General features: G+C 38.0%; 1 protein-coding gene across 1 annotated transcript; it reads right to left on the bottom strand.

Annotated features, from left to right (window-relative positions):
- Positions 1–1,151: 1,151 nt before the first annotated feature.
- LOC594068 (pre-mRNA-processing factor 6) lies at positions 1,152–24,311 on the bottom strand. The gene is made up of 24 exons (XM_030974135.1): positions 24,182–24,311; positions 22,436–22,495; positions 21,721–21,814; positions 18,349–18,467; positions 17,964–18,042; positions 17,461–17,555; positions 16,333–16,540; positions 15,677–15,836; positions 15,121–15,248; positions 14,443–14,569; positions 13,766–13,884; positions 12,956–13,118; positions 12,498–12,606; positions 11,437–11,506; positions 10,807–10,928; positions 10,305–10,398; positions 9,867–10,031; positions 9,078–9,179; positions 7,813–7,887; positions 5,753–5,886; positions 4,972–5,039; positions 4,464–4,602; positions 3,622–3,748; positions 1,152–2,463 (listed from the first exon to the last, which is right to left on the bottom strand). The coding sequence occupies exons 1-24, from the start codon at positions 24,271–24,273 to the stop codon at positions 2,314–2,316; spliced, it is 2,799 nt and encodes a 932-aa protein (XP_030829995.1). The 5' UTR covers positions 24,274–24,311; the 3' UTR covers positions 1,152–2,313.

Raw genomic sequence — 24,311 nt, 5'->3', positions numbered from 1 at the left:
TTAGTACACTCAAGGAAGCCATTTCTGTATGTATGATTGAACAGGAAAACGTGTTAATTCCACGTTTTACCTACATCTTAATTTCCATTCCAAAACAATTTTACATTGTAATTTGATACATTATGTTCTTTAAAGAATATTCCGAGTTTTAACATCCTTGTTGAGTTTTATTTTTTTGTGATTTTGTCCTTTTGCAGTAGCTCTGCGTTTGTCTGTATTTGGGTATTATTTCATACATAATTCCACTGTCTTACTGTCTCTGTGACTTCTTAAAACTGACAGTCTATGCAACTCTCCCCCACTCTCATCTCACTAACTCTCTCTGAATACCGTTTGCGATTGGACTAATTTCTTAAAATGGATGCTTCCTCACAAGAGAGGAAAAAAGGCAACATAAATGTACTAGAGTTGTCTGGCACTGTTGCCATGTATCTTTCTCTTTCTCAACTCTTCCTCTCTCGCACTATCTCTCTCTCTCTTTGTTTGCATTCATTCTATCTATCCCAGCATAAACTCATAAATGATTCCTCACAAGAAAGAGAAAGAGGCACCATAAATTTAAAAGAGTCGTCTGGCACTGTTGCCATATATCATGCTCTTTTTCAACTCTCCCTCTCTTGCACTTGCCATCTCTCTTTGTTTGCATTCCTTCTGTCAAAATGTCTCTTTCTCTCCTTGCCCAGCATAAACTCATGATTCCTCACAAGAAAGTGAAAAAGGAAACATGAATTTAAAAGAGTTGTCTGACACTGTTGCCATCTATTATTCTCTTTCTCAACTCTCCCTCTCTTGCTCACTATCTCTCTTTTTCTCTTCGTTTGCATACCTCTTTCTTTCCTTCCCCAACATAAACTCATAAATGCTTCCTCACAGGAAAGAGAAAGGGGCAACATATATCTATAAGAGTTGTCTGGTACTGTTGTCATCTCTTTCTCAACTCTCCCTCTCTCGCACAATATCTCTTTTTCTCTCTTTTTTGCATTCCTTCTTTCAATATCTCTTTTTCTCTCTTTTTTGCATTCCTTCTTTCAATTTCTCTTTTTCTTTCCCCAGCATGAACTCTTACACTCCTGCACCTCCTGATCTGGTTATTTTCTAATAAAAAAAATAATGCTGAATTTCCTCAAATAAACATTCTTTACAAGAAGATATATATGGATGATACAGTATTTATAATATTTACAGCAAACATGTTCATCTCACTGAATTCCAAGTACACATGAATTTCAACTTCATCAGATTCGAATCTGACATGTACAAAATTGAAGAAGAAAACATTAACATGATACAAAACCACTATCATAACCAAGTAGAATTCAGAACAAATACAAAAAATAAAAAGCGACTTAGTAACACACACAAAGAAAGGTGATTCTCAATAGTTCATCATCCAAAAGAAGATTATTTGTACCTAGTTAAGTAAACTTCCAGGAAATTTGCATCTTCTGAAAAGCAAAACTCACTTTTGCAAATATAACATTGTGTGCTATGCATATGGTTACAATTATTACAATTACATGTATAATTTTTTTTAGTAAATTGACTGAATTTAAAAGAAATTTTGAAGAAAAAAAATGTATAGCTTGATATCAAACAGAAATATTTGCCATTCAGTCTCAAATATCATACAAATACATGTACAAATATGTCTATTGTCACTGGCTTGTTTTGTGGAAATATGAAAAATTCAGGAACAGCGCAGCTTAAATTCCATGTGAGAGATACTGATCTATCCAGGCAAAAATATCATTGATTACCTTTTATTTCTGGAATTAAACATTAGTAGCACTCTACACATATCCCTGTATACTTATTCTGAGTCACGTAAGTGCACATCGGCCAGGTGATATTAAGGGGGTTCTGACAACCCCTCCTTACACTATGATTCCCTTTCACTACATGTAGTAAATAAAAACTCAGATTTAGATTCATTACGGATTCTCTAAAAATATGATTTTCACTGCGATAAGAACTAAACATGATCATTGAAATTGATGCAGTATAATGTTACTTGGGTGACAATCGTAAATCGCTTGATCACATTTCGCATTAGCACTTCCTAAACAAAATGCAAAGGGCAATTGTGATCCCTGAAAGATCTGAAACATTCTCCATTATTCAAAGTAGTCCCTAATCTTTTCCATTTTAGGGCATCTCTTTGTCTTCTGGGAAAGTTAAAAGCGCCCTGTAGAGAAAAAAAGTCTTGAGACTTTGGTGGTAAGCGCTTTATAAGTAACGCTTTTATTATTATTATCATTGAGGGCGCCTCTGCTAAGAAGATACTGTCCAGATAAGATCACAAGAGACAAGGTTTCAAGGAACAACAACGTTGTCTGCGGCGATGGGTAAGATTTCATCGGTCTTCTTCCTCCAGTTCTCAATGCCCTTGGAGACGGCACACCACGTCTCCCCGTGGTGAGGCTCGGCCAGGATGCACCTGTCTCGTACGGTCTTTTGTTGCTCCTGGGAGGAGAAGGAAGTACATGTTAAGACAATGATTGTCAGAAATATATCACAGGAGACACTGTGTTCCTTTTCATCATCATTTAGGAATGTTGTTACAATAATTTGTTCAGTAAAATTACTCTGTATTTTGTTGATGAAGGTCTCTTGTTTATATATCTTATGTTTGTTGTTTTTATTGAGAATGGTGATAGATATCATCAACAACTTTGAGCCTCATATCTTTAGTGAAATCAAGGGAAATACCTGGAAAGTCATCAGTTGACCTCTGTGATCTTTGACCATTCACCAAGTTACTCCAAAACCCAAAACTCCAAAAATAATACATACTATCATCAGGTTTGAAGGTGATATCTCGGGTGTTTCTTGGGATATCAAGATAACGAGAAAGCGGGTCAGACCGACAATGCTAAAACATAATGGCTCTGGCACCACCTTTGTTGGGTGGAGGCGCAAAAAAGCAACATGATGAAGCACAAAGAGCACAATTTATAGGGAGCCATCAGGTATCTAACCTTTCAGACTTCTGCCCAACAACTAGCAGAGACACACTATAACCCCAAAGAATCTTCTTCTTTCGTGTGACATTTTGCAGATAAATTAAGGTTAGAGAGCCACACAAAGTTCCTTAATGTCTCTTGGGAAACTTGTCACCGAACAGTCATTGATTATGTGCAACAAGGTCAGGGAGGTGTTTCACAAAGATCCTAAGTTGAACTTATCTCTTAGTTGGACTTAACGATTATGGAAACCATTAGCATCATCGAAAATATTTTGTAAAAGTTATTTTAAAAGGCATAAAATATTGATTCAAATCATTCATATTTTCTATTATCATGGGAGATTTCATGTTCTTGATATGGAATTTATGAAAAGTCTAGAATACTTGAATTTTTGCTATTGAATATATTCATTATAAGGCTTCAAATGGCTCTCCATAATTTTTAAGTCCAACTTAGAGACAAGTTCAATTTAGGATCTTTGTGAAACACCCCCTGACCTTGTTGCATATTATCACTGACTATTAGGTGACAAGGTTCCCAGGAGACATCAAGGAACCCCAGTTTGTGTCAGATGACGCCCTTGTGTGGTTCTCCTACCTTCATTTATCTGCAAAATGTCACACGAAAGAAGAAGACTAACCAAGCAGAAACTTACCTCGTTTCCATAGAGCAGTTCAAAGCGATAGAAGTAAGCCCAGGCATCACCCAGGTCTGGTTCAATCTTCACCGTCCTGGTGAACCACTCCCTTGCCTTGGTCAGCTTACGCTCACTCCAGAACAACCTGCGAAGAAAATGATATCATTATCTTCTATTAAAGATACTATGTCCGTTTTGCAGCCAATGTCAAATTCTGTAGAACTTTATGAATGTGTCATGTATGTCCCATCTGTGAAATTTAAACATTAGCAGTGTCCTAGTATTCAAATTATGCAAGGAAACCCATTGACTTCACTGTCAGAAAATATTCAGTGACCGACTGACAGCATTTTTTGGGGGCCTGCAAATAGGACATAGTACCTTTAAAGGAGGGCTAAGGTCTTCAGAATATATTCATGGAATATGTATGTTAATTCTATTTTGTTAGCTTATGCTAAAAAAGAAAAACCCACCACCACCACCACCAGCAACAAAAATAATAACACCTTATGGAATAATACAATTTGTTTCTAAAATACATGTAGCTGTTTACATCCTAGTTAAATGATTAGCCAATTTGCTACTCGCAGTGGCTTCAGACATTTCCCAAATTTACTGCATGGGCTACATATAATTTCATATAATGAAGTCACAGCCATGTGTTCTTAATTAGAGGTAAACCCTGCCTTTTAAGCCTATGATAACAAACTAAAAAACAAAACAATGCCTACCCTTACAGACCATGACACGTCTGCATCAAACACACTAAACCTGCATTTACAGACAAACAATCAAACAAACTAGAATAATCACACAAGCAAACAAACAAACAAACAGGCAAAACACAAGATAATACGTACTTGGAGACAGCTAGTAGTACATGAGGGTCGTGTTCACATCTCTTGAGAGCATCAACGCTTTTTGTCTTCCTCTGCGGTCTAGCCTCCATGAAGATCGATTCCGCCCATAAGATACCCGACGTGGGACATTCTTGCATTGCTGAAGAATTGAAAAATATTTTCAGGACAGGAATTATTTAAGGGCTAAATTGATGACCACTTCTTCATCAAATTGGCAACAATTGGATTATTATTATTATTATTATTTTTTTTTTTGGGGGGGGGGGAATTGCTGCTCTGTTTTGATAAAAAAAGTGAGCATCTGTAAAATTATTCATGTCCATGAGCATCATCAGTGTCGTAATTTTTTTTTTTAATGCCAATTTGTATTCAAAAGCAGTTTCAAAGAGTTATATTATTCAGCCCTTGGCAGTAAGAATGAATCTTACTACTTTTTTTTATAATGTTCATTACTTTTAGGGTATAATTGCAAGCAACCATGAAAGTGAGAGAAAATGAGAACTCTTACCTCTTGCCATTGTAGAAAGTGCAATGGCTTTATTGCCTGCCCTGTTCTCAATCCTCACAGCCTCCAGCCTGTTAAGTAAAATAGAAAAGAAAAGAAAAACAAATTAAAGGGACTACAGGTATTTATCCACTTTGGCTTCCTTCTGTAGGGTAAGTCTAGGAATACTTTGGCAAAAATTTCAGCTGGGAACCAAAATTTCTGGGTATTAAAGCATTTATTTCATAATCGGATAGACAGTAGTACAATTGATCATAATCATACATATATACACACACATATATATATATATATATATATATATATATCACAATGTAGCATACATGGCCCAGGACAATGGACTTGCCAAAGCAGGGCATAACATATAAACATAAAACATATAGTTGTACAGATATAAAACAGAATGATGTGCTACGTAACGTGGAGTATATTGATGACCAAGGGCAGTAGACTAGTAGAGCATAACACTGAGTAAAATAATCATATTTCTATCTTCAGCATTGAACCACATACCACCCCTGAGTCCTGTTATGTTTGATTAATTGTATAACTCTAAATTTATTTGTATCTTTTTTAATCAATCGTAAATGTACAATGAGTAGAAACTTATGAATTACAGTTGTGTATTTCATATTATACAACTAATTCAGCAAGATTGGGGAAACAATCGTTTTTACAATCGATTGTACGTCAGTTTTTATGTTACAGACCCCTGGTCTTGGAATAGAAAGCCCTGAGAGATCTAGAGAGACACTCGGTCTGGCCATTGAGTCGGTCAACTCACCACAGATCAGCACACTGTTGATTGGTCAGTCTGGCCTTCTCCATGATAGCTCTGGCTTTGGTCAAGTTGCCCACTTTCTCCTCCAGCCTGGCGGCCAAGAGCCACAGTGGGATGGACCTGGGACACTTCTTCATCTGCATGGGTTTGAAAAAAATATATGAGATGATGATGACGATGAAAATGATGATTAAAGATGATGATGATAAAGTCACTACCTATAAAGTGATGGAAAAATCAGAATTGAGTGAAATGAGTGTTACCGATTGGTTTAAAATCAGTCTTAGCACATTGATTATCCCAACGCTTTTAACACCTAGCACATTGTGTTGTTCTTTTGAAAACATTTGAAAAAGTAATGAGACAATATTTCTTAAAAACTTTTGCTTCAGAAAAACCATACTGTAAAGACTCTTCCACGTATCAGGGAAAAATGCTTAATAAGTAACCAAAAATGGACAGACATAATGCTGCATATGATTATGTAACTCCAAACACATCTTTAATAAGTTTGAGCAAAAGAGAACAAGTTCTTCTAATATAATTGATAAACTATCTTCAGACTTGAACTTTTAAACTTTAGGCTCTCTTTCTGCAGGTACTCTGATACCTTGTAAATTACATTCCTTCTTGTTTACAAATTTTGATAGAGAAATCAACTCCTCAAGTATTCCTTGTAGATTTCTTGCCTCCTGTAATTTACAAGCCTGCCATTGTTCAAACACCTACTGCTGTGTAGATTTCATTGAGGCACGTCCTGTGTAGTTTACATGTAATACACAACCTGCTAATTAAAGTTCCTTCAGTCTTGAGTGTTAATTCTAAGTGACCTACTTCTGTTTTTAAATTAACTAGAGTTCAATGATCCTACAAAAGTAAAGTGAGCATCAATTTATCTGAATCAAATAGCAGTCTTGTCTTGAACACAGGTGCTTAAAAATTTCAATTTCATTACTTGGATGTAATTTTCATACTGTTTTCATCTATCACAGAATCAACAGAATCGACAGAATCTCTTGTCTATCTCTACAGTTTCTATTAACCAACATACTCCTAAAAGTTGGCATATTAATTCAAGTTGAACACATGATAAAATGCCTAGAAATTGTGCCACAATATTTTACAGGTACATTGCGTTTCTTACAGGTCTTTTAGGAATCCAGTAAAACTCTAAAGTAAGGGAACTCTTTACTTCTGCATATTACATCAAGGATACCCTTCGCTCTGACTCAATTGCATGTACTGTGATATAAGACCATGACATGTTTGAGCACCCTATATTCTGTCCACTATGAAGCCTGAAAATCTTGAAATGGAGAGATGACAGGACTTCAATTCAGACAAATGCCTTCCAACTGCTCTCTGTTACATACAAAGATTCTCTAATCCTTAAAGATAAAGTTGAGTTCTGGTCATGCGGTAACATTGTGAAAGAAAAGGTGTGGAATGGATCAGAAAAAGTTGATCATGTAGCATTAAGTATTGGTGTGTACTGCAAGGTTCTGGAGTCATCAAAATCATAATGAATTTAACCAAGTCTTGGTAAAGTAACAAGCACTGTACACAGAAAGATGTATATGGGACTACACAAATGGTGTCGGGGCTACTTACCTTGATTTCCTTATCTTTCTATGCTCATTACTCAGCCAGTATACATTTTCTACCAAAATTGTTTAGCAAATGACATTTATTTTTAATCTCGAACATTCGGTGTAAGTTTTGTTTGATTCTGTGAGAATTCATTTTCTTTTTTTACCAGTTTATCTTTAAATCCCCGACTAACCCCTTCATGAACAAAAAAAGCATATACATTAATGCTTGCATGTACATGATAACACAAATTCATGTCATAAAAAAAAAAAACACAGAATAAATAAGCAAATGAAGTACAATTTTCCTTTCATGGTTCTTACTAAATTTGTATCATCACGTATTAGTCAAAACATATATTCTTTCACATGATTGGTAATAAGAGCTTTCATTTCATTTTTTGAGAGGGGGGCATTTCCAAAACTGGTCTATACCTTTAAAGGCATTTCTATCATGTCCAAAGGAATACTTACACCCTGAGTGTATGTCTTCCTACTCTCTTCCTTGTTCCCTAGCTCTTCTTCTATATGTCCTTTCATCATCCAGAGCTGTACAACAAAAAAAGAAGAAGATAAATAAAATTCAACAGACCTAAAGAGGTAGACCTTTGGTAAACATGACAACTGATTTGAAAGCTTGCTTTAATACTCTATCCACTCCCACGTGTACAAATATCATAACTGCACTATTACATGAAAAGATTCGCTCTTCACATGCTCTTACTCAACGTGCCTTCACGGGCGTTGTGGCGTGTGCCTGTAATCCAGCCAAAAATGGAAAGTACAAACTGATTCAGCTGAGGGGGCAGGTTCAAAACTGAGTCACGTCTTTTGGATGGTGACGTTTAAGGACAGTCCCCAGATGTAAATAATCATAATTGATTGATACACCTCTGTAAAAACCCAATTACACACGCACACACGTGCCTCATATAGCAAACAGGTCTAGACACAGTTAACCGTTATAGCGACTTCTGAGGCCATGTGTTGTGTTTGGTCCCAAATGTTCATATTTGTGTTTAAAGAGAAGGTTGAGTTCTGGGAAGAGGTGAAAAATAATTTGTGAGCGTTATCATCTTTATTATGCAAGTGTGGAAGAACATCAGATAAGACATGTTCTCTGAAAAGCATGGCTCTTCAAATGCCTTTATATTCTAAATATGTCATGTAACATCGTAAAACTCGGGGGTAGGATTTTTACGCCACGTGTTCGTGTAGTCCCATATACATCTTTCTGTGTACAGTGTTTGTAACTTTACCAACACTTGGCCAAATTTCTTATCATTTTGATGATTCCAGAACCGTGCAATACACACAAATTCTTATATGCTAGATGATCAACCTTTCCTGTCAATTCCACACCGTTTCTTTTACAATGCAATCGCATGACCAGAACTCAACTTCAACTTTAATGCTTTTCATCAAATTTAGTCAATTTTTGCAATAATAATAATAATAATAATAACAATATTTATAAAGCGCAACATATCCATCTCTAGAGATGCTCAAGGCGCATACAAATAATTTAAATTATTATAATTGATTCTAATCCTCATCATATAGGATTGTGCTTATCTGAATTAAGAATTGTATAAGCTGCATTTGTCTATCAAACCTTGCATAGGCACGTACGTACAATGCAGCATGGCAATAAGATAAATATGCTCATTTGCATGTTCAGCCCCCTAATTTCAAGTGAAAAGTGCAATCATTGAAAAAAGAAAAAGATCGACACTCACCTTAGCAAAGTCACCATACTCCCTGACGCCTACAGCCAGTAGCTCTAAGGATTTCTGCTGACATCCCAACTGCCATTCTAACTTGGCAGACTTCATCATCACCTGAGAATTGCAAAAAGAAATAAATTGTTGACTATTGAAATCATCAACTGAACACCAGATATCACCTCAATCTTCATATATCTCTTTCCCTTTCTCATTTTTTATCTCTTTTTATCTCTATCTCTAAACCTGAGGGATATTCTGCTGTTCTGCAATCTATTGCTTTAAAGAAACTTATTCCTATGCCCTAGTCCCATCTGATACGATTACAGCTATGTTTTTGAGAACATGCTTTGTGATTTTTTTTCCCTCAACAATCTTTCTCTGGAACTATCCCTTGCCTTAGCTAGTAGCATCCTTCTGGCTATCTCTCATCCTCAATATATCTGTTGAAGCAATTTTCTGCTTGGCTGATGACATTATGAACCGTTCAAATCTCTCCTCTCCTCCTCTTTATATTTTACATACATGTGTAAGTTCACTTTTGTCTCAGCATTGAGAGTGTCTGTAAAATGGCACCCGGCTGGAATACTGACCAGGGAGTGGAGAATGTGCATATATTGTGTGCAGGCAAGGCTGAATTCGGTTGAACATGGTACTCAGATTTCAGAAAAGTGCTTATCGTAGATACATTAAAGATGTATTAGGCGCTATATACACCCAGAATATTTATCATTATCATTTTCATTAAATCACTGTTTCTTGTTTTCATAACAGATTAGACTCGTGCTTTTAAAATATTCTCACCCTAGCAGTAGGGGCGCTATCTCTGGCCCTTGCTAGCAGCCTCCTGGCTCTCTCGTCTTCATTGTTCTCGCTCTCTAGCTTGACAGCAGCCAGCCAGATCTCTTCACTGTTCGGATTGGCCTGGAAGGCTAAGGCCAGGATACGACGAGCAGCAGGCACATCACCCTACAAATTAAAGGCATCGTTCAACATTGTTAAATCTGAGATGCATGGCCCTACGTGTTATCTTGATGTCTACAGATACATGTCCATAATAGACATTGCCTGGCACAGATATTCTTTAGATTATTTCTCTGCTATCACTAAAATCAATTGAATACCAGGGTTGACTTACCCTTTAAATGGACTCTTTGTTAAAGAATGTTTCACATTTCAACTTATATATGACATATATATATATATATATATATATATAGATGCCTCATAAGGGATACTTACTGCCATCCATTTAGACTTGGCACCCATGAGCCATAGCACTTCAGCCTTGGGACAGTGAGCTACAGCCTTCTGAAGAAGGGTCTCTAAAGACTCCCTGGGAGAGAGAGAGAGAGAGAGAGAGAGAGAGAGAGAGATTATAAGAGACGAAGGGCAAAGGGAGGGTGAGGGAGATTATAAGAGACAAAGGGGGAAAGGGAGAGAATGAGGGAAAAGGTGAAAGAGAGAGAGAGAGAGAGAGGGGTACAAGGGATGGGTTAAAGTGATTATGCAGAAAAATATACAAATTAACACCTTATTAGTACATGTACAAAATATCATCCAAAAAGCAGGTTTAATTGCAACAAATATAAGATCATTATAGATATATGCAGATGAAACAATAACAATACCAAAATAAGCAGATCAGGAGATCTCTTTAGGAGATCTGCTTCCAAAGTATAACAAAAGAATAAATAAATAAGATAAATGGATAAAATGAATAAAATAAATAACATCATCTTACCTTGTGCCATGGTTCTTCTCAAAATAAGCAGCTTCCATCCAAATCTTCTTTCTGCTTTGAAAGAGTGTGAGAGAATGAGCGTAGATAGCTCGGGCACACTCGTGGGCTCCGTGGCTTGCACACTTTACCAACAACAAAAAATTAAAATCAATATTTGAGATGACTGAATTTTCAAACCTGCCAGAGTAAAGCAGGAAAACTATATGTATGTCATTTAAAAGCATAAACATCACTGGTACAGATTTTCATGCTAAATGAAATGGTCAATTAATTATTTTTTTGTAGATAAGGGCTTTAAGTTGATATGCAGAATCTAAAATCTAGTAAATATTACATTCTATATGCATAAATTTAATGACTAAATCATTCATAACTTCATCAAGTTTTGTAATTGTTTAAGTATGTGAAAAATTGATGTGTTTTGATATAAGTATCTTGAGAATGTTTCATATTAAAGCTTACATCTTAAAATATTCAACAAAGATCAATAAAGATCAAAATAACTCAACCAGTCCACCTTTCATTCTTTAAAGAGTTAGGGGAAAAACAAAAAAAACAAAAAAAAACAAACATCAAATTTACAAGGAGTATGAATAATTTAGTTGTTAACTGTATGTGTAAGATACTCACACTATCGGCATCATCCATCCATGTTGTCTCTCTGTCTTCATCTTCAATGCCTACTCCAATCACCGCTTGACTGAAATTGAGAATAAAGATTTATTCATTATCACTCCTTGACTATAAACACATGCGCAGAATAAACAAAAAACAAAAAAAACCAGATACCATTTATAAGCTCTTGGATAAAAGAACATTTGATGATGTGATTCAGATAATGTTGCGACAGCAGCTTTCTCCTCTTCATCTTCCATCAATCGTTCTCTATTGATCTATATATATTTCTATACATCTATGTATCTATCCTTTTTAAAAAATCTATTTATCTTTATATGTATCTACATCTACAAGTATTTATCTTTGATCTGTATACATCTATCTATCTATCTATCCATCTACATGTACCATATAGGGAGGGAGGCGAGTTGGCTCAGTCGGTAAAGAGTATGCCTGTCGAACCAACGATCTCAGGTTCAAATCCCACCCAGCAATTGACTGAAGCCTGCATTGTGTGTTAACGTGCCCCTCCCCTTGTTTCATAGACGCAAGCTATGTTAAAGTCACATAGAAGTCAGCTCTCATGGGGAATTCGACACCGTTCGGGTGTTTACCCAAATAACAGGTGTTGTCAATCACCAGGGTTAGCCTTGAGTTTTATGACCATTATACCTTATGTAATGCTTTGCTTTTCCTTCGCCCGAATAATCTCCGAGCATGCTCCGAGAGACTAGGGGGTAATTCTTGACGGGCCAACGGGTTTGCTGTGTGCAGATTTGTACTCCCATTAATGGTATTTCCACCAAGTCTGGTGTCAGCGAATTATAGCTTTCTGCACATGGAACCTGACTACCCACTCCCTTTAAGTGGAAAACACTCCATCCCTGGGATAGAATGTTAAATGGAGGCTCTGTGTAGAGAAGAGTCACTACCTCTGCACGTTAAGAACCCACTGCACTATTTGAATAAGAGTAGGGGAAAACCCGGTGTAGTGGTCCACCTGCACACCCCAGTATAGTACGACAATACTCTGTAAAGAGGGATGTACTCAAATGGAAGAAGTATATACTTACATGATAGCTTGACATGTACCCACACTGCTTGCTTTCTCACACTCCTCTGCATCTTCAATCCATTGTTCCCTGTTGATCTCTACCATGTTAGCTTTCAGAGATGTGATTGCTGGCAAAATCAACAACAAAATAACAATATGTAAACAAAAATACTAAACATCAAATAAATTACAAAATGAATTTCCTCTTCAAAAGTCTCCTGCAAACATGAATGGATGGCAAGAGGCAACATTTCAGGGGAAAAAATCCAAAGCTGCATATAACAATGTGATGGCTCCAATGCTGAATTCACTGTGTGTTACAAGAAAATAAAAAGAATTATAACAGCTACATATATATCATGCACAAATCTATCCCAGTGGATGCGCAATGTGCCTACAATGTCTGTATCTTTGATATCAATTTACCATTAATCATGCCAAATTTCATTTCAATTTCAGTTTTGACATGCAACCTACCTCTATCAATGATCTTCATCACATTGACCATGTTATTGTTGGCTTCCTCCAGTTTGGCAGCAGAAATCCAGATTTTTCTGTCTGTGGGAATGTTCTCTCTGGCCTTGTTGAGCACGCGCCTGGCGTTCTCATAAGGTTCCAACTTGGCAAGGGCTAGCCATAACTATGTATGCAAAGAAAAGAAGACAAAAAACAAATTGTTCAAACAGTTTATATCCACCTAATGAAACTAGATGGAAAATGATGCCTCCGCCACAACAGCATTGTCATCTTCATCCTCTTCCTTCTTCTCCTACATCTCACAATAGAAGTTGTCATCAATAAAACCACCATAATCATAATAATAATCATCAGCTCCACAATTATCATTCTAATTTTACATCCATGCTAGTAGAACAGCACTCTACAATGCTTCTTAGAAAGATCATTATTATTATCATCATCATTACCATCATCATTATTCCCATCACTGCTGGGAAATATTGAATGGTCATCTTACCTCACACTAGAAGAACAGCTTGTTACAGCTCTACTTCTGTAGCAAGATCACGACCACCATCAACATCATCATCATCTTCATCACTGTCATCGTCCTCGTCGTTGTCGTCATCATCATCATCTTCACCACCACCACCATCATCATCATCATCATCATCATCATCATCATCTTCACCACCACCACCACCACCACCACCACCAACACCACCACCACCACCACCACCACCACCACCACCACCACCACCACCACCACCACCACCACCACCACCACCATCATCCATCATCATCATCATCGTCATCATCATCACTCACCTCCACACTAGATGAACAGCATTCTACAGCCCTACTGAGCAAGATCTTGGCTTCTTCTGGTTCTTCCAGTTCCACAGCAGCTTTCCATAGCCTTACAGAGTTGGGCACATGTTCCAAAGCTGGACGGCAAAGACAATTAAAATATTGGAATTGAGGTATCAAAATACCACACAACAACTGTAGTAAGATTCATACTATCTTTTGAAGGTAAAAGAAAGTAAACTACAAAAAGAGGAGACCCACCCCCTCCCCCGCCCCCCCCCCCCCAAAAAAAAAGAGAATAAATGATCATTCTATACAATATAATACGATTTTAGGACATAAAGCAATTACCCCATAGGGAAATAACTCCTGAAACAACAAACTCTCATCCCCTAGACACCTTTCTCCCATAACAATACCCCTCCACCATAACCACTCCCTTCATAAATAAGACAGAATGGAAGAGCAGCTGTATTTAATAAATATAGTTTATATAGGCTATTTGCAGTATTTGTATCTAGAATTACTACACATATCATGATGTAGTTCTACTTATTTCAAAACATGACATCAAACACCCTAACAAACAAGTCGTTTTCTTTATAGGGTAATTGGGGTATTTTTAATATTGTAGTTGTAAGACCTCCAAATTGTTAGGTAACCCCCAAATGTTAAAATGATAACCTCTCACAAACCTTTTCTGTAGACCTTTCTCCTTGCCCCGGTATCTACTTCTATCGCTGCTGCTCTAATCCAAATACGTACAGAGTCAGGAAGGTTGCGCACTGCCTGAGCTATCACTGCTTTGGCTGTGTCTCCAGGCTGAAGAAAAAAAAAAAAAAAAAATGAGTTCATATTGACGCAAACTTAAAGGGGGTGTAGCATGATGCGACCACATGTCTTTCCCGTGGCCCGACTCAGGGGCCAATCGGGTATGATACAACTACCGTAAGGACGAAGCAACCGCAGTATTCACATGCGTGCAACATACGCAAAACTGAAGCATGCAGAGAACTTTGGTCTGTTTTGCGCGCTGACCGTTAATCAAGTCCATTCGTTTATGTGCAGTTGTCCAAAAGAAGTCGTAGATGGCGTTAACCAGTATTTCCCATGCTACACCCCCTTTAAATAACAAACCAAAGAGAAAATTAAAAGCATATTTAATAGTGGCTTTTGTTTCACATGTAAAGAATTCCCACTATAATCATTCTGTACATGCACATACATAATTAAAGCTGCTATAAACTGCTGCTGCTCCATGACTGTTTTGCGTGGAAGGAAAAAAATACTTCATGGTCACATGGCACCATTTGACCAATGACAGTGGACCCTTTTTTGCTTGAGGTATGTTGACCTCGGTCAAGAGCTCTCACCTGTAACCTCGATGCCTCCAGCCAGAGTTCTTCGCTACGAGGGCATACCTCTGTGCCCTTCATGATGGTGTTTCTAGCTGCCTGCAGCTTACCTGTCACTTCTTCAAGACGAGCTGACGCAATCCAGGCTACAATAAAACAGAAAGAATAATGAATGGTACATCAATATCAACTTCCCTAAAAAATAATGCTGTGTCATTTATGTGTCTTTTGATTTTGTGGGCTGGGCATACACATCATTCCCTCCTAATCTGTCAGCAAAAGTCATCTGTTAATTTGCTTGTATTCACTTCTCAGTTTGCAGCACATCGCAAAAAATGCCAATTAGAGCAATGCTATTCTCTTGAGTACTATACAGTTTCCTAAAGAATACAAAAGGAATTTCTTATGTGAAACTAACATCTCATGTCTGCACTTTACGTTAGTGTCACATGATCTGATTTTGCTACCACTCACCGACATCTGTCTGCATTATATTAAACAAAAGGTCCTCTAACGAAGGAATTATCGGTCAAATTTGTACAATTTGTTCACTTTTCCAAGAATGGCTCATTACCTGGAGGGTGGTTAGGGTTGGTCTCTCGAACAGCCTTCAGCCACTGCCTGGCCTTCTTCACGTCCGAGATGTCGCCGGCATATGAGGGCAGCATACTCTGAAGGTCGGTCAAGTAACCTTTGGGGTCGACGACAGTCTGTCCATCCACAGAGTCTGAAACCTGTGAAAGCACATCAAAAACAGAGAGAGAATGAAGGTAAAGTGAGGCCATGAAACAGTGAGAGAGAGAGAGAGGGGATATCTCAGCATGGAAGACTATGTGGTAACAGTGGAGTTGGCCATCTACGAACTTCTTCTTGTCATGAATAAGTCTTAAGTTCTTTACTAAAATAGGTCTTGCAATCTCACAATTTGTCTAAAAAACTACTGAATTTCATAGAAATTGACCTCTATGCCCATTGACCAAGTTACCCTTCAATCTTCTTAGTCCATCTCCCTATGCATGTAACAGTATTACCAGTGTCAGGGATTATGCGTTCAAGTTGCTCAATGAACATGTATCTTGAGATACCATTATAACGAGTTTAATAACACAGCGTATGGAAGGACGGGCACCCAAAACATCCGAGGAGCGTGCCTGATAACAACTCAACTTATAAACAAAAGAACAAACAAACAAACAAACAAACAAACAAGGAGCACATCCTCTCTCTAACCTGGTTAAGCTTGACACCCATGAGCGTGTTCCTTGCCTCGCCCACCTTCCTAAGATCATACTCTCCTCCTGATGGGGTTAACATGCCTGGTGTCATCTTGCCTGAGTAGGGGGTCTTGATGCCCTTCTGCACCTGTGCATCCATGGTGGTAGAGGAACCCTGGCCCAGGGAATGCTTGGCCAAGAAACTGTCCGGTACTGGAGTGATCCTGCAACATTCATTCAATTTCATTTATTTCCACAGATTCATAAAAGACAATATAAATTACAATCAAATATAATAAATGCATTAAAACAAAAGATGAACCTGCAGAGGGGGTGATAACAAACCACAGAGGTTTATCGGGGATCATCCCCTTAAAATTACAATATCAAAAGACAATAACTTTTTTTTAATTTTATTTTTTACAATTAACACATACAAAAACATATATTAATATTACAAGCAAATCTAACATGGAAATTGCAAGGATCATGAAATCGTTGTGCTCCCGGCAGAAGCGCGTTGCGCCATCATGCTAAACACAGGCGCGCACTGTTCTTTTAAACAGAAGGACGTTGGCATCGAAATGCCAGTGACTTCAATATTACATGTATGTGCTTATATGATACAAAACTACTATATTAGGTATTTACTATCCATTTACATGCTTTTATTAGTTGATAAAGAGCCTCTGTCATGTTTACAAATAGGTATAACATGTACAGAGCAATCAATTCATTGTAACACGTGACCAAAAATTTGTTTCATGGTCGCATGTATGCTAATGCCCTTTTGCAAGCCACACAACAATATGAGTTTGTAATACATGTGTGGATTTCTGGTTATGAGCATTCTTTCCCATTATGATTTCATCTGAAGAAGCTTCTCTTTTGAAGCATGTGTTGCACTTGGCAGGCCTCACATGGTCACATTAATCAAGATATAATATCAAATAAAATCTGTGATCTCACTTTGCCTTTATCTTTATTTGCTGGATTCTGACCACTCCCCTTTTAATAACGGAACAACAAGGGCAGAAAACTTAAAATAGCCTAAGTGTAGTGAAGAAAATGAAGCTTTGCCATCTTCTGTGTCTGAAACTGTGTATCCTTTCATTTAAACAAAAAAAATATTAAAACGACTTACTTATCAGCCTTTGGATTTCTCTGATGTTTGTTACGGGCATCACCTACGGTTGGAATACTGTTCCAATCATCTTCCGTCACCTCAACCAGCTTTCTCTAAAGATATACAGGAAATGTAAAAGATGATGCAGAAACATAGGCTTACTGTTACAGCATGATAAATGTGCACGTCTGTTATTCAGGGGTGATAGTGAGCACTTTAAAAAAAATGACGATGTTACTGTTATAAGGTGAGCTTTTTTCTCTCCCTAAAGTACACCTTTACTATTGAGATAAATGAACTAGTATTTAACAAATTTGATTAGCTATATTTCATCTCCATGATCCATCAAAAAATAATCTCCATGGAAAACAAAAGAACTTATGACTACCATTTCCTAATCAAAGAGTTCAGAAAAATAGACAAACGTAACGAACTAAAGAAAATACTTTCATCATGGTTTCAAATAAAATTACCAGAACTATGCCAATTTCAGTGCTTTGATGATCTAAAATTACATTTACCTTGAGATCTGAAAACTGCTGCTGAATCTTAGGCCTTTCCTGACGGTACTTCTCAATTTCTTCCCTGAGACGCTTCTCCCTGTCATAAACAATAAATAAATAAGTAAAAAAAACAAACAAGTGAATCAACAAATAAACATCAATTCATCCGACACACATCTGTTCACACAAGAACAGTCTCGATAAATGTCAAATTCTGTACGTGTATAGAAATATTGGCTTTCAGCAAGATATATCAAGAAATAGCTAGCTAGCTACACACAAATGGGATATTTCCTTATGAATCAATTTTTTTCTGTAATAATTCTACAATTTATCCTTCCTATGTACATATCAATCATAAACCCACGCGATTTCAATTTGGGGCAGATGATGTCAACGTTACCTTCTCTCTTTGCGTTTCTCATCCATACGTTTGTCGATTGCATCGTACACGGCATCGGCTTCCTCGTCGTCCTTCTCGTAAGGTCCAGAGTTGAAGAGACCACCACCATAGCCTGTGAACTGCATTGGAAGAGAAAAAGGACAAGACTTTAGTGTGTCAGAAGAATATCAAGAGCATTGATAGAGGGAGTGTGAGGTGTGACACCCTCCCCTCACCCCTATTTAAACAAATCTGATTAGGAAACTGGGTAATAATCTATAATAGTAATACGCTAAGGCTCCGCAGGGGGGCATGACGTCTCCGCCAGCCTTTGTATTCTATTGTTTTTTAATGAGATCGCCGACCGAAGTTGGTGCGGCTATCTCCTCCTGAACCCTGCCCTCGGGGTACCCGTGCCCGGTGCCATCGTCCGCGGGAGAGTCTACTCTGTGGAATTGGCTATACTCCGCCCGAGGTCCTCCTCCGTGTCGACGTCCAGGGCGAAAACAGACGCGACATGCATAATGCAGGATATGCGTGACGACAGAGATACCTCATGGATATTCAACATGACATCCGTAGACACACGACCGATGACTATCCGTATAAAATTGTATACACAAAAATCGGTCGTAAAAAAAACTCGAACCATATTCCATACCTTACCTGGCTTACCATGTCGCACGCAAGTACGCCAAAACACGTACATTTTCGCAGTTGCGAGATCGAGACGGAGCGTAGGGCTCGAGTATTTGGCGGTCGATTTTGTTTCGGTAGAAGCTGAATCTAGACCATGAACCACTAAACATCGCGAAACTGCAATCAATTTCCATCACGAATTCACGATTGCTGCAATATTATAAAGTTTCCATAAATAGAGGTATGAAATTAAAGCCTATTTTGTGATGTTCTCGCCATGTTTACGTAATTTTGATAATCATTTCTTCAAAGTAAAGAAAATCAGACAAAATCACCGTAACTGACAGTGCATTGCCACTGTGTAGTGTGTGTGAGATGAGCTGAGTTGCAGTTGAAAGTGTGTGGGTTGAATTCGAGTCGAAGAGATTTGACACTTTGAAATTGTTATCTGTTGGTTTGCATCATTATTGCCGCGATTTCAATATAGTTTCGTGAATAGATTTACGAAACCTGAGCTTAGAATTAGTAAAAGTATTACTAGACTCTAATAACTACGTTTTTAAAAGACTGTTTGATTTTCCTGTGAAAATTTTACTTTGAAAAATGATTATCGAAATTCATGGTCAGAAATAATCACAATCTAGGGTCTATTATGTTACAGTTCTTGCATCAAATCAATGCATGAAAACTTAGTTATTGAACTAGAAAAATGTTTTGTTTTTTTAAATAGGCAATTATGAAGTAGGAAGCCTGAAACCTAATAGCCTACTAAACAAATCTCAACAAAGTGTAGGCCTATCCTTATATGAATTAATGAAAAAGTAGCACCAGAAAAAAGAGCCCCCGAAAATTTCCCTAAAATTTGAAATGGAGCCCCCGAAATGAAAAACTTAATTTTTTGCCTGCGCACCCCCTCTAGAATCCCGCGGATTTCCGCGGGTCCTGAGTTGAGTGTATATATAATATAGGCGTGGGGTCCACTGGTTTCAAGGGGCCATAAACCCCCAAAAGCTCGGGGGTTACGTTTTTCAAAGTTGGGGGGGGGGGGGGGGAGAGATCAGATCGCAGCGAGTTGAGTGTACATATAATGTAGGCGTGGGGTCCACGGGTTTCAAGGGGCCATAAACCCCCGAAAGCTCGGGGGTTTTAGGCGTATAGGGTCAGATGAGCATATTTTTAATACTTTGTGACACTTGCGGGTCACTAATTGGCGTGGGGTCAATACGTAGAGTTGCGTAGTGTTGCGTAACAACTACGCTGGCCTACGTTACTATATGCTGAGGGACGGAAAGGGGTACGCAAGATGAACGAAAACAATTCAACCTGTTTAATTTTTTTCGCCAGCCTACGCATAACCTACGCAGGGACTATTTCCCCATTAATACGCAGCCTAATTTCTGCGTAGTCGGTACGCCACACTACGCAGTTCCAGTGGCTTAAAGAATAACTACCGGTACAGTTGGATCGTTTTTTAATTTTTATATAAGGCCAAATTAAAAAAAAAACATGTTTAGCTTCCTGTTTTTTCGAAAAATGGGAAGGAGGAGGCCCTTTTTTTTTCTTTTTATTTTCTTTCAAAATGGCCGCTCCGTACATTTTTCCTGAAATTCAGGCTATTTTTCAAGATGGCGGCCGACAATTTTTTTTTTCTTTTTTAAAATCAGAAATACATTTTAGCAGTGCTTTTCATGTTTTTTTTCTTTCAAAAAAAAAAAAATAAAAAAAAAAAAAAAAAAAAAAAAATAGGAGGCAGCCCCCAAAAAGGGAGCAGGCGGGGACGCTGTTTTTTTTTCTTTCAAAAAAAAAAAAAAAAAAAAAAAAAAAAAAAAAACTTTTCAAAAAATTTCAAAAAAAAAAATAGGAGGCGGCCCCCAAAAAGGAAGCGGGCGGGGACGCTTAACATGTATATTTCTTAATGGCCTGAATGGCAAATAAAGTTCTTGGTGGTTTTAATTTAGACAGTCTCTATATATCTACTTACACCCCCCGCCCCCCTCTAGGATCCCGCGGATTTCCGCGGGTCCTGCTAGTAATAATAATAATAATATTTCACTTTTATATAAAATATAATGTCTCTAAGCGCTTCATCATATTTGTTTATGATGAAATGCACTCAGAAGTAAATGAATGCTTTAATACATATTTTTTTCTAAAAAAACGGTTAACAAAAAAAAAGCCAACCGTACATATCAAGAATTTTGGGTCAGTCGCAAAGGGCAATACAACATCTTTTTTTTTTAGGCCTGAAGCAATTGCATCAATTTTCCTTCAAAACTGTTTCTTTCTCAAGTATTTCCACGAGTGTATAAAAAGTAAAACTTTTGTATGCCCATCTTCACTTCTTATAGGTTTGGTTGGTGCATAATTATCCATTCTCTCTAAATGAGACAGGAAGAAATCCAGTACAGATTTTACTTGTTCAATTTCATATTTCACCACACAAATTTTGTTCTTCTACTCCTATCTGTTTATTCCTTTATCTGGTTATACAAGGCCTTGGCAATATCTCTCATTTTCCGGGGATGGGAACCAGAGAAAAAAATAGGAAGGTTCAAGAGACCCATTTCACAAAGCCTTTTTTCAATGACAAATGAAAAAGTCAGTGACAAATCTGCTGATAACCTATCAGAAGCAAGGATGTCAGTAGTTTGTAACAAAGACTGTCATTTGTCACTGATGACAAGTTTTGTGAAACAGGTCCCAGGCCTTTGTATACATTTAAACAATTAATATCCAGCCCTAGGTTTCACATACCTCATCAAAGTTGTTGTCATTCAGATCTTCATCGTCACTGTTATCGTCATCATCTTTCTTCTTTTTCTTCTTAGGGGCCGGATGACGGTCATCACTTTATTTGAATAAAACATAGCACACATGATCAATGAAAAAGGTATTTGAAAGACTGCTATAAATAACATGGAAATAAAACCTGACTTCAAGAGAAAAAATAACATTTGCTATGTACTGTAAAATTGTTTCTTTTTTTGGACGATACCATTCTGATAATTACATACATGAAGTTGACTGTGAAAAATAGGAGCTTCCCTGCATGTCACAAAAACAAAACTGGCTCATTTTCTCTGGAGAGAGTTACAAATTCCAGGATCCAGGTACATGTATGTTACAAACTAAAAAGCCACCATGCCATGGTCATTTACCCTGACCACTCATCGAGGATAGCTCGGAACCCTGACAAGGCTTTTTGCTCAAAGATTACTAAGGCTCCAAATAACAATAAAATTAAACTAAATTCACAAAAGAGTTTCAAGTCCAAACAATGTTTTAAAGCTCCATCATTGGCTTTAATGTAGGCCCATGCCAGTCAACATGATACAAGGCTCAGGCTCTACACCCATATTTGCTTAAATGAAGGTCTCATGAGTCATACATTGTTCAAATGTATACCACCTTTAAGAATTTCACACTTTTGAGTATTTAAGCTCTCTCTTTCGTACAATTATGGACTTACCTGATGTCATTGGCTTCTCTGGCTGGACCAATATCAGATCGAGTTGTGAATCCAGTAGCTCTGTCAAGAAAATAAATAATAAAAGATCAAATTTATGTTAAGGTCGGTTCTGTTTTGTTTATTTCTTTGAGTATGTGTGTGTTCATTTTGAATTTAGAATTATATTTTACTTCAATAGACCAGGTGGAACCATTAATCTGGGGGTCATTTCACGAAAACCATCAGAATCACAAGATCAATGACATCCCGCGTTAGTGATGCGAAAAAACGGATTCCCGATGATGCTCCTTGATGCATTTCACATTGACTTTGCACAGGGACTTTCAAGTTATGAACGATAAATCCTTGGACCACAGTACCCCTACTATCAAGTGGACCCTATCTTACTAAGAGTCAAAACTGCTCGAGCCATCAGCCAATGGGAGCACCTCAACTTACTGTACACAGTAGGGGCGCTGGTCCAAGAATAAGGCTCGTCCGCATAAACATGGATATCTTTGTAAATACGGACAAATTGCGTCCTAACAAATAAGGATCGTTTTTTTCATCGGTGCTCTGCGGGTTTAACCGCATGCTGGCAATGTGGAAAACGGATTCTGCGTAATAAAATACCCCCAATTCACAGTCAACTTTTATGGGTTTCTGTAAAAATTCAATGTAAAATGCATCAAGAAAAGCATCGGCCATGATGATCGGCCATCACAGAATCTGTTTTTTCGCATCGCCAACGCGCGGATCGGAAATATGAAACGTCTGCGAAATCCTTATTTTTACAGACGAGTTTGTCTGAGTTCAAGAAGACGATCCTCATTTGTGCAGACGATCCTTATTCTCACAGATCAGCACCCCTACTGGGCTGGCACAGCGCTCACTTCTACGTCATGACGTGTACGTGCCCCCCCCCCCCCCAATCTTCACAGCGATTGATTTCGCCTAGCATTTCACATACAGGCGCTAGGTATGACAAACTGTGAATAAAGATTAAACAGTTACCCATACATACACACAGAGTACACACAAAAAACAAAGACATTCGGACACGGACAAGAGACGACACAAAGTCAAAAGTGACAAGCGACACATGCACACTGCACCGAGCCCGAGCTCCTCGCCTCTCGCCTCTCGCACACACTGACACAGCTCAGTGACGGGGTCGGGCTAACTCGCCCCACGGGACATCTCGCCCCAGCCTTTTAAGCTGGGGCGAGATGTCCCGACATGATTAATCGATCGAGAGATACCAATGTGTATATGTTTGTGCTCATTGTGACTTAATAATGCCATTTCCAACCACAATCTGCAATGGAATTGTGTTATATGATACTATTAAAGACAATCTAGACCTCTATAACTTCTCTTAAGGTAAAATGACAAAAAAAACGGCATTTCGGACCATTTACTCACAGCTCGCAAATCGCATTGCATTTTACCTAAAGAGCAGTTATTTATAGATTGTCTTCAATAGTATCATTTAACACAATTACATTACAGATTGTGGTTGGAAATGGCATTATTAAGTCACAATGAGCACAAACATATACACATTGGTATCTCTCGATCGATTAAATTTGTCGGGACATCTCGCCCCAGTCTTTGAGGCCGGGGCGAGATGTCCCGTGGGGCGAGTTAGCCCGGATTCTCAGTGGAATTCAGTGACACAGTCATACTCACACAGAAAGTTACGCGAATCTCAAAGTCTGAGTTCAGCAAATGAAACAAAAATAATACGTAAATTAATGAACATACCCTCTACCCAATCCAGGAACATAGCCCAATGGAGCGGGCATGTTCATGAATTCTCGACGCTTTTTGTTGACGAGTGCACCGGGCGCTGCCATCTTGAAATCGTATTTTTAATGAAAATGGAGAGCGCCAA

The sequence above is a fragment of the Strongylocentrotus purpuratus genome, unplaced genomic scaffold (assembly GCF_000002235.5).
Source record: "Strongylocentrotus purpuratus isolate Spur 01 unplaced genomic scaffold, Spur_5.0 spur5_scaffold_7, whole genome shotgun sequence".
Lineage (NCBI taxonomy): Eukaryota > Metazoa > Echinodermata > Echinoidea > Camarodonta > Strongylocentrotidae > Strongylocentrotus > Strongylocentrotus purpuratus.
Note: the sequence above shows the minus strand (reverse complement) of the source record. Positions and strands in the feature narration are given on the sequence as shown.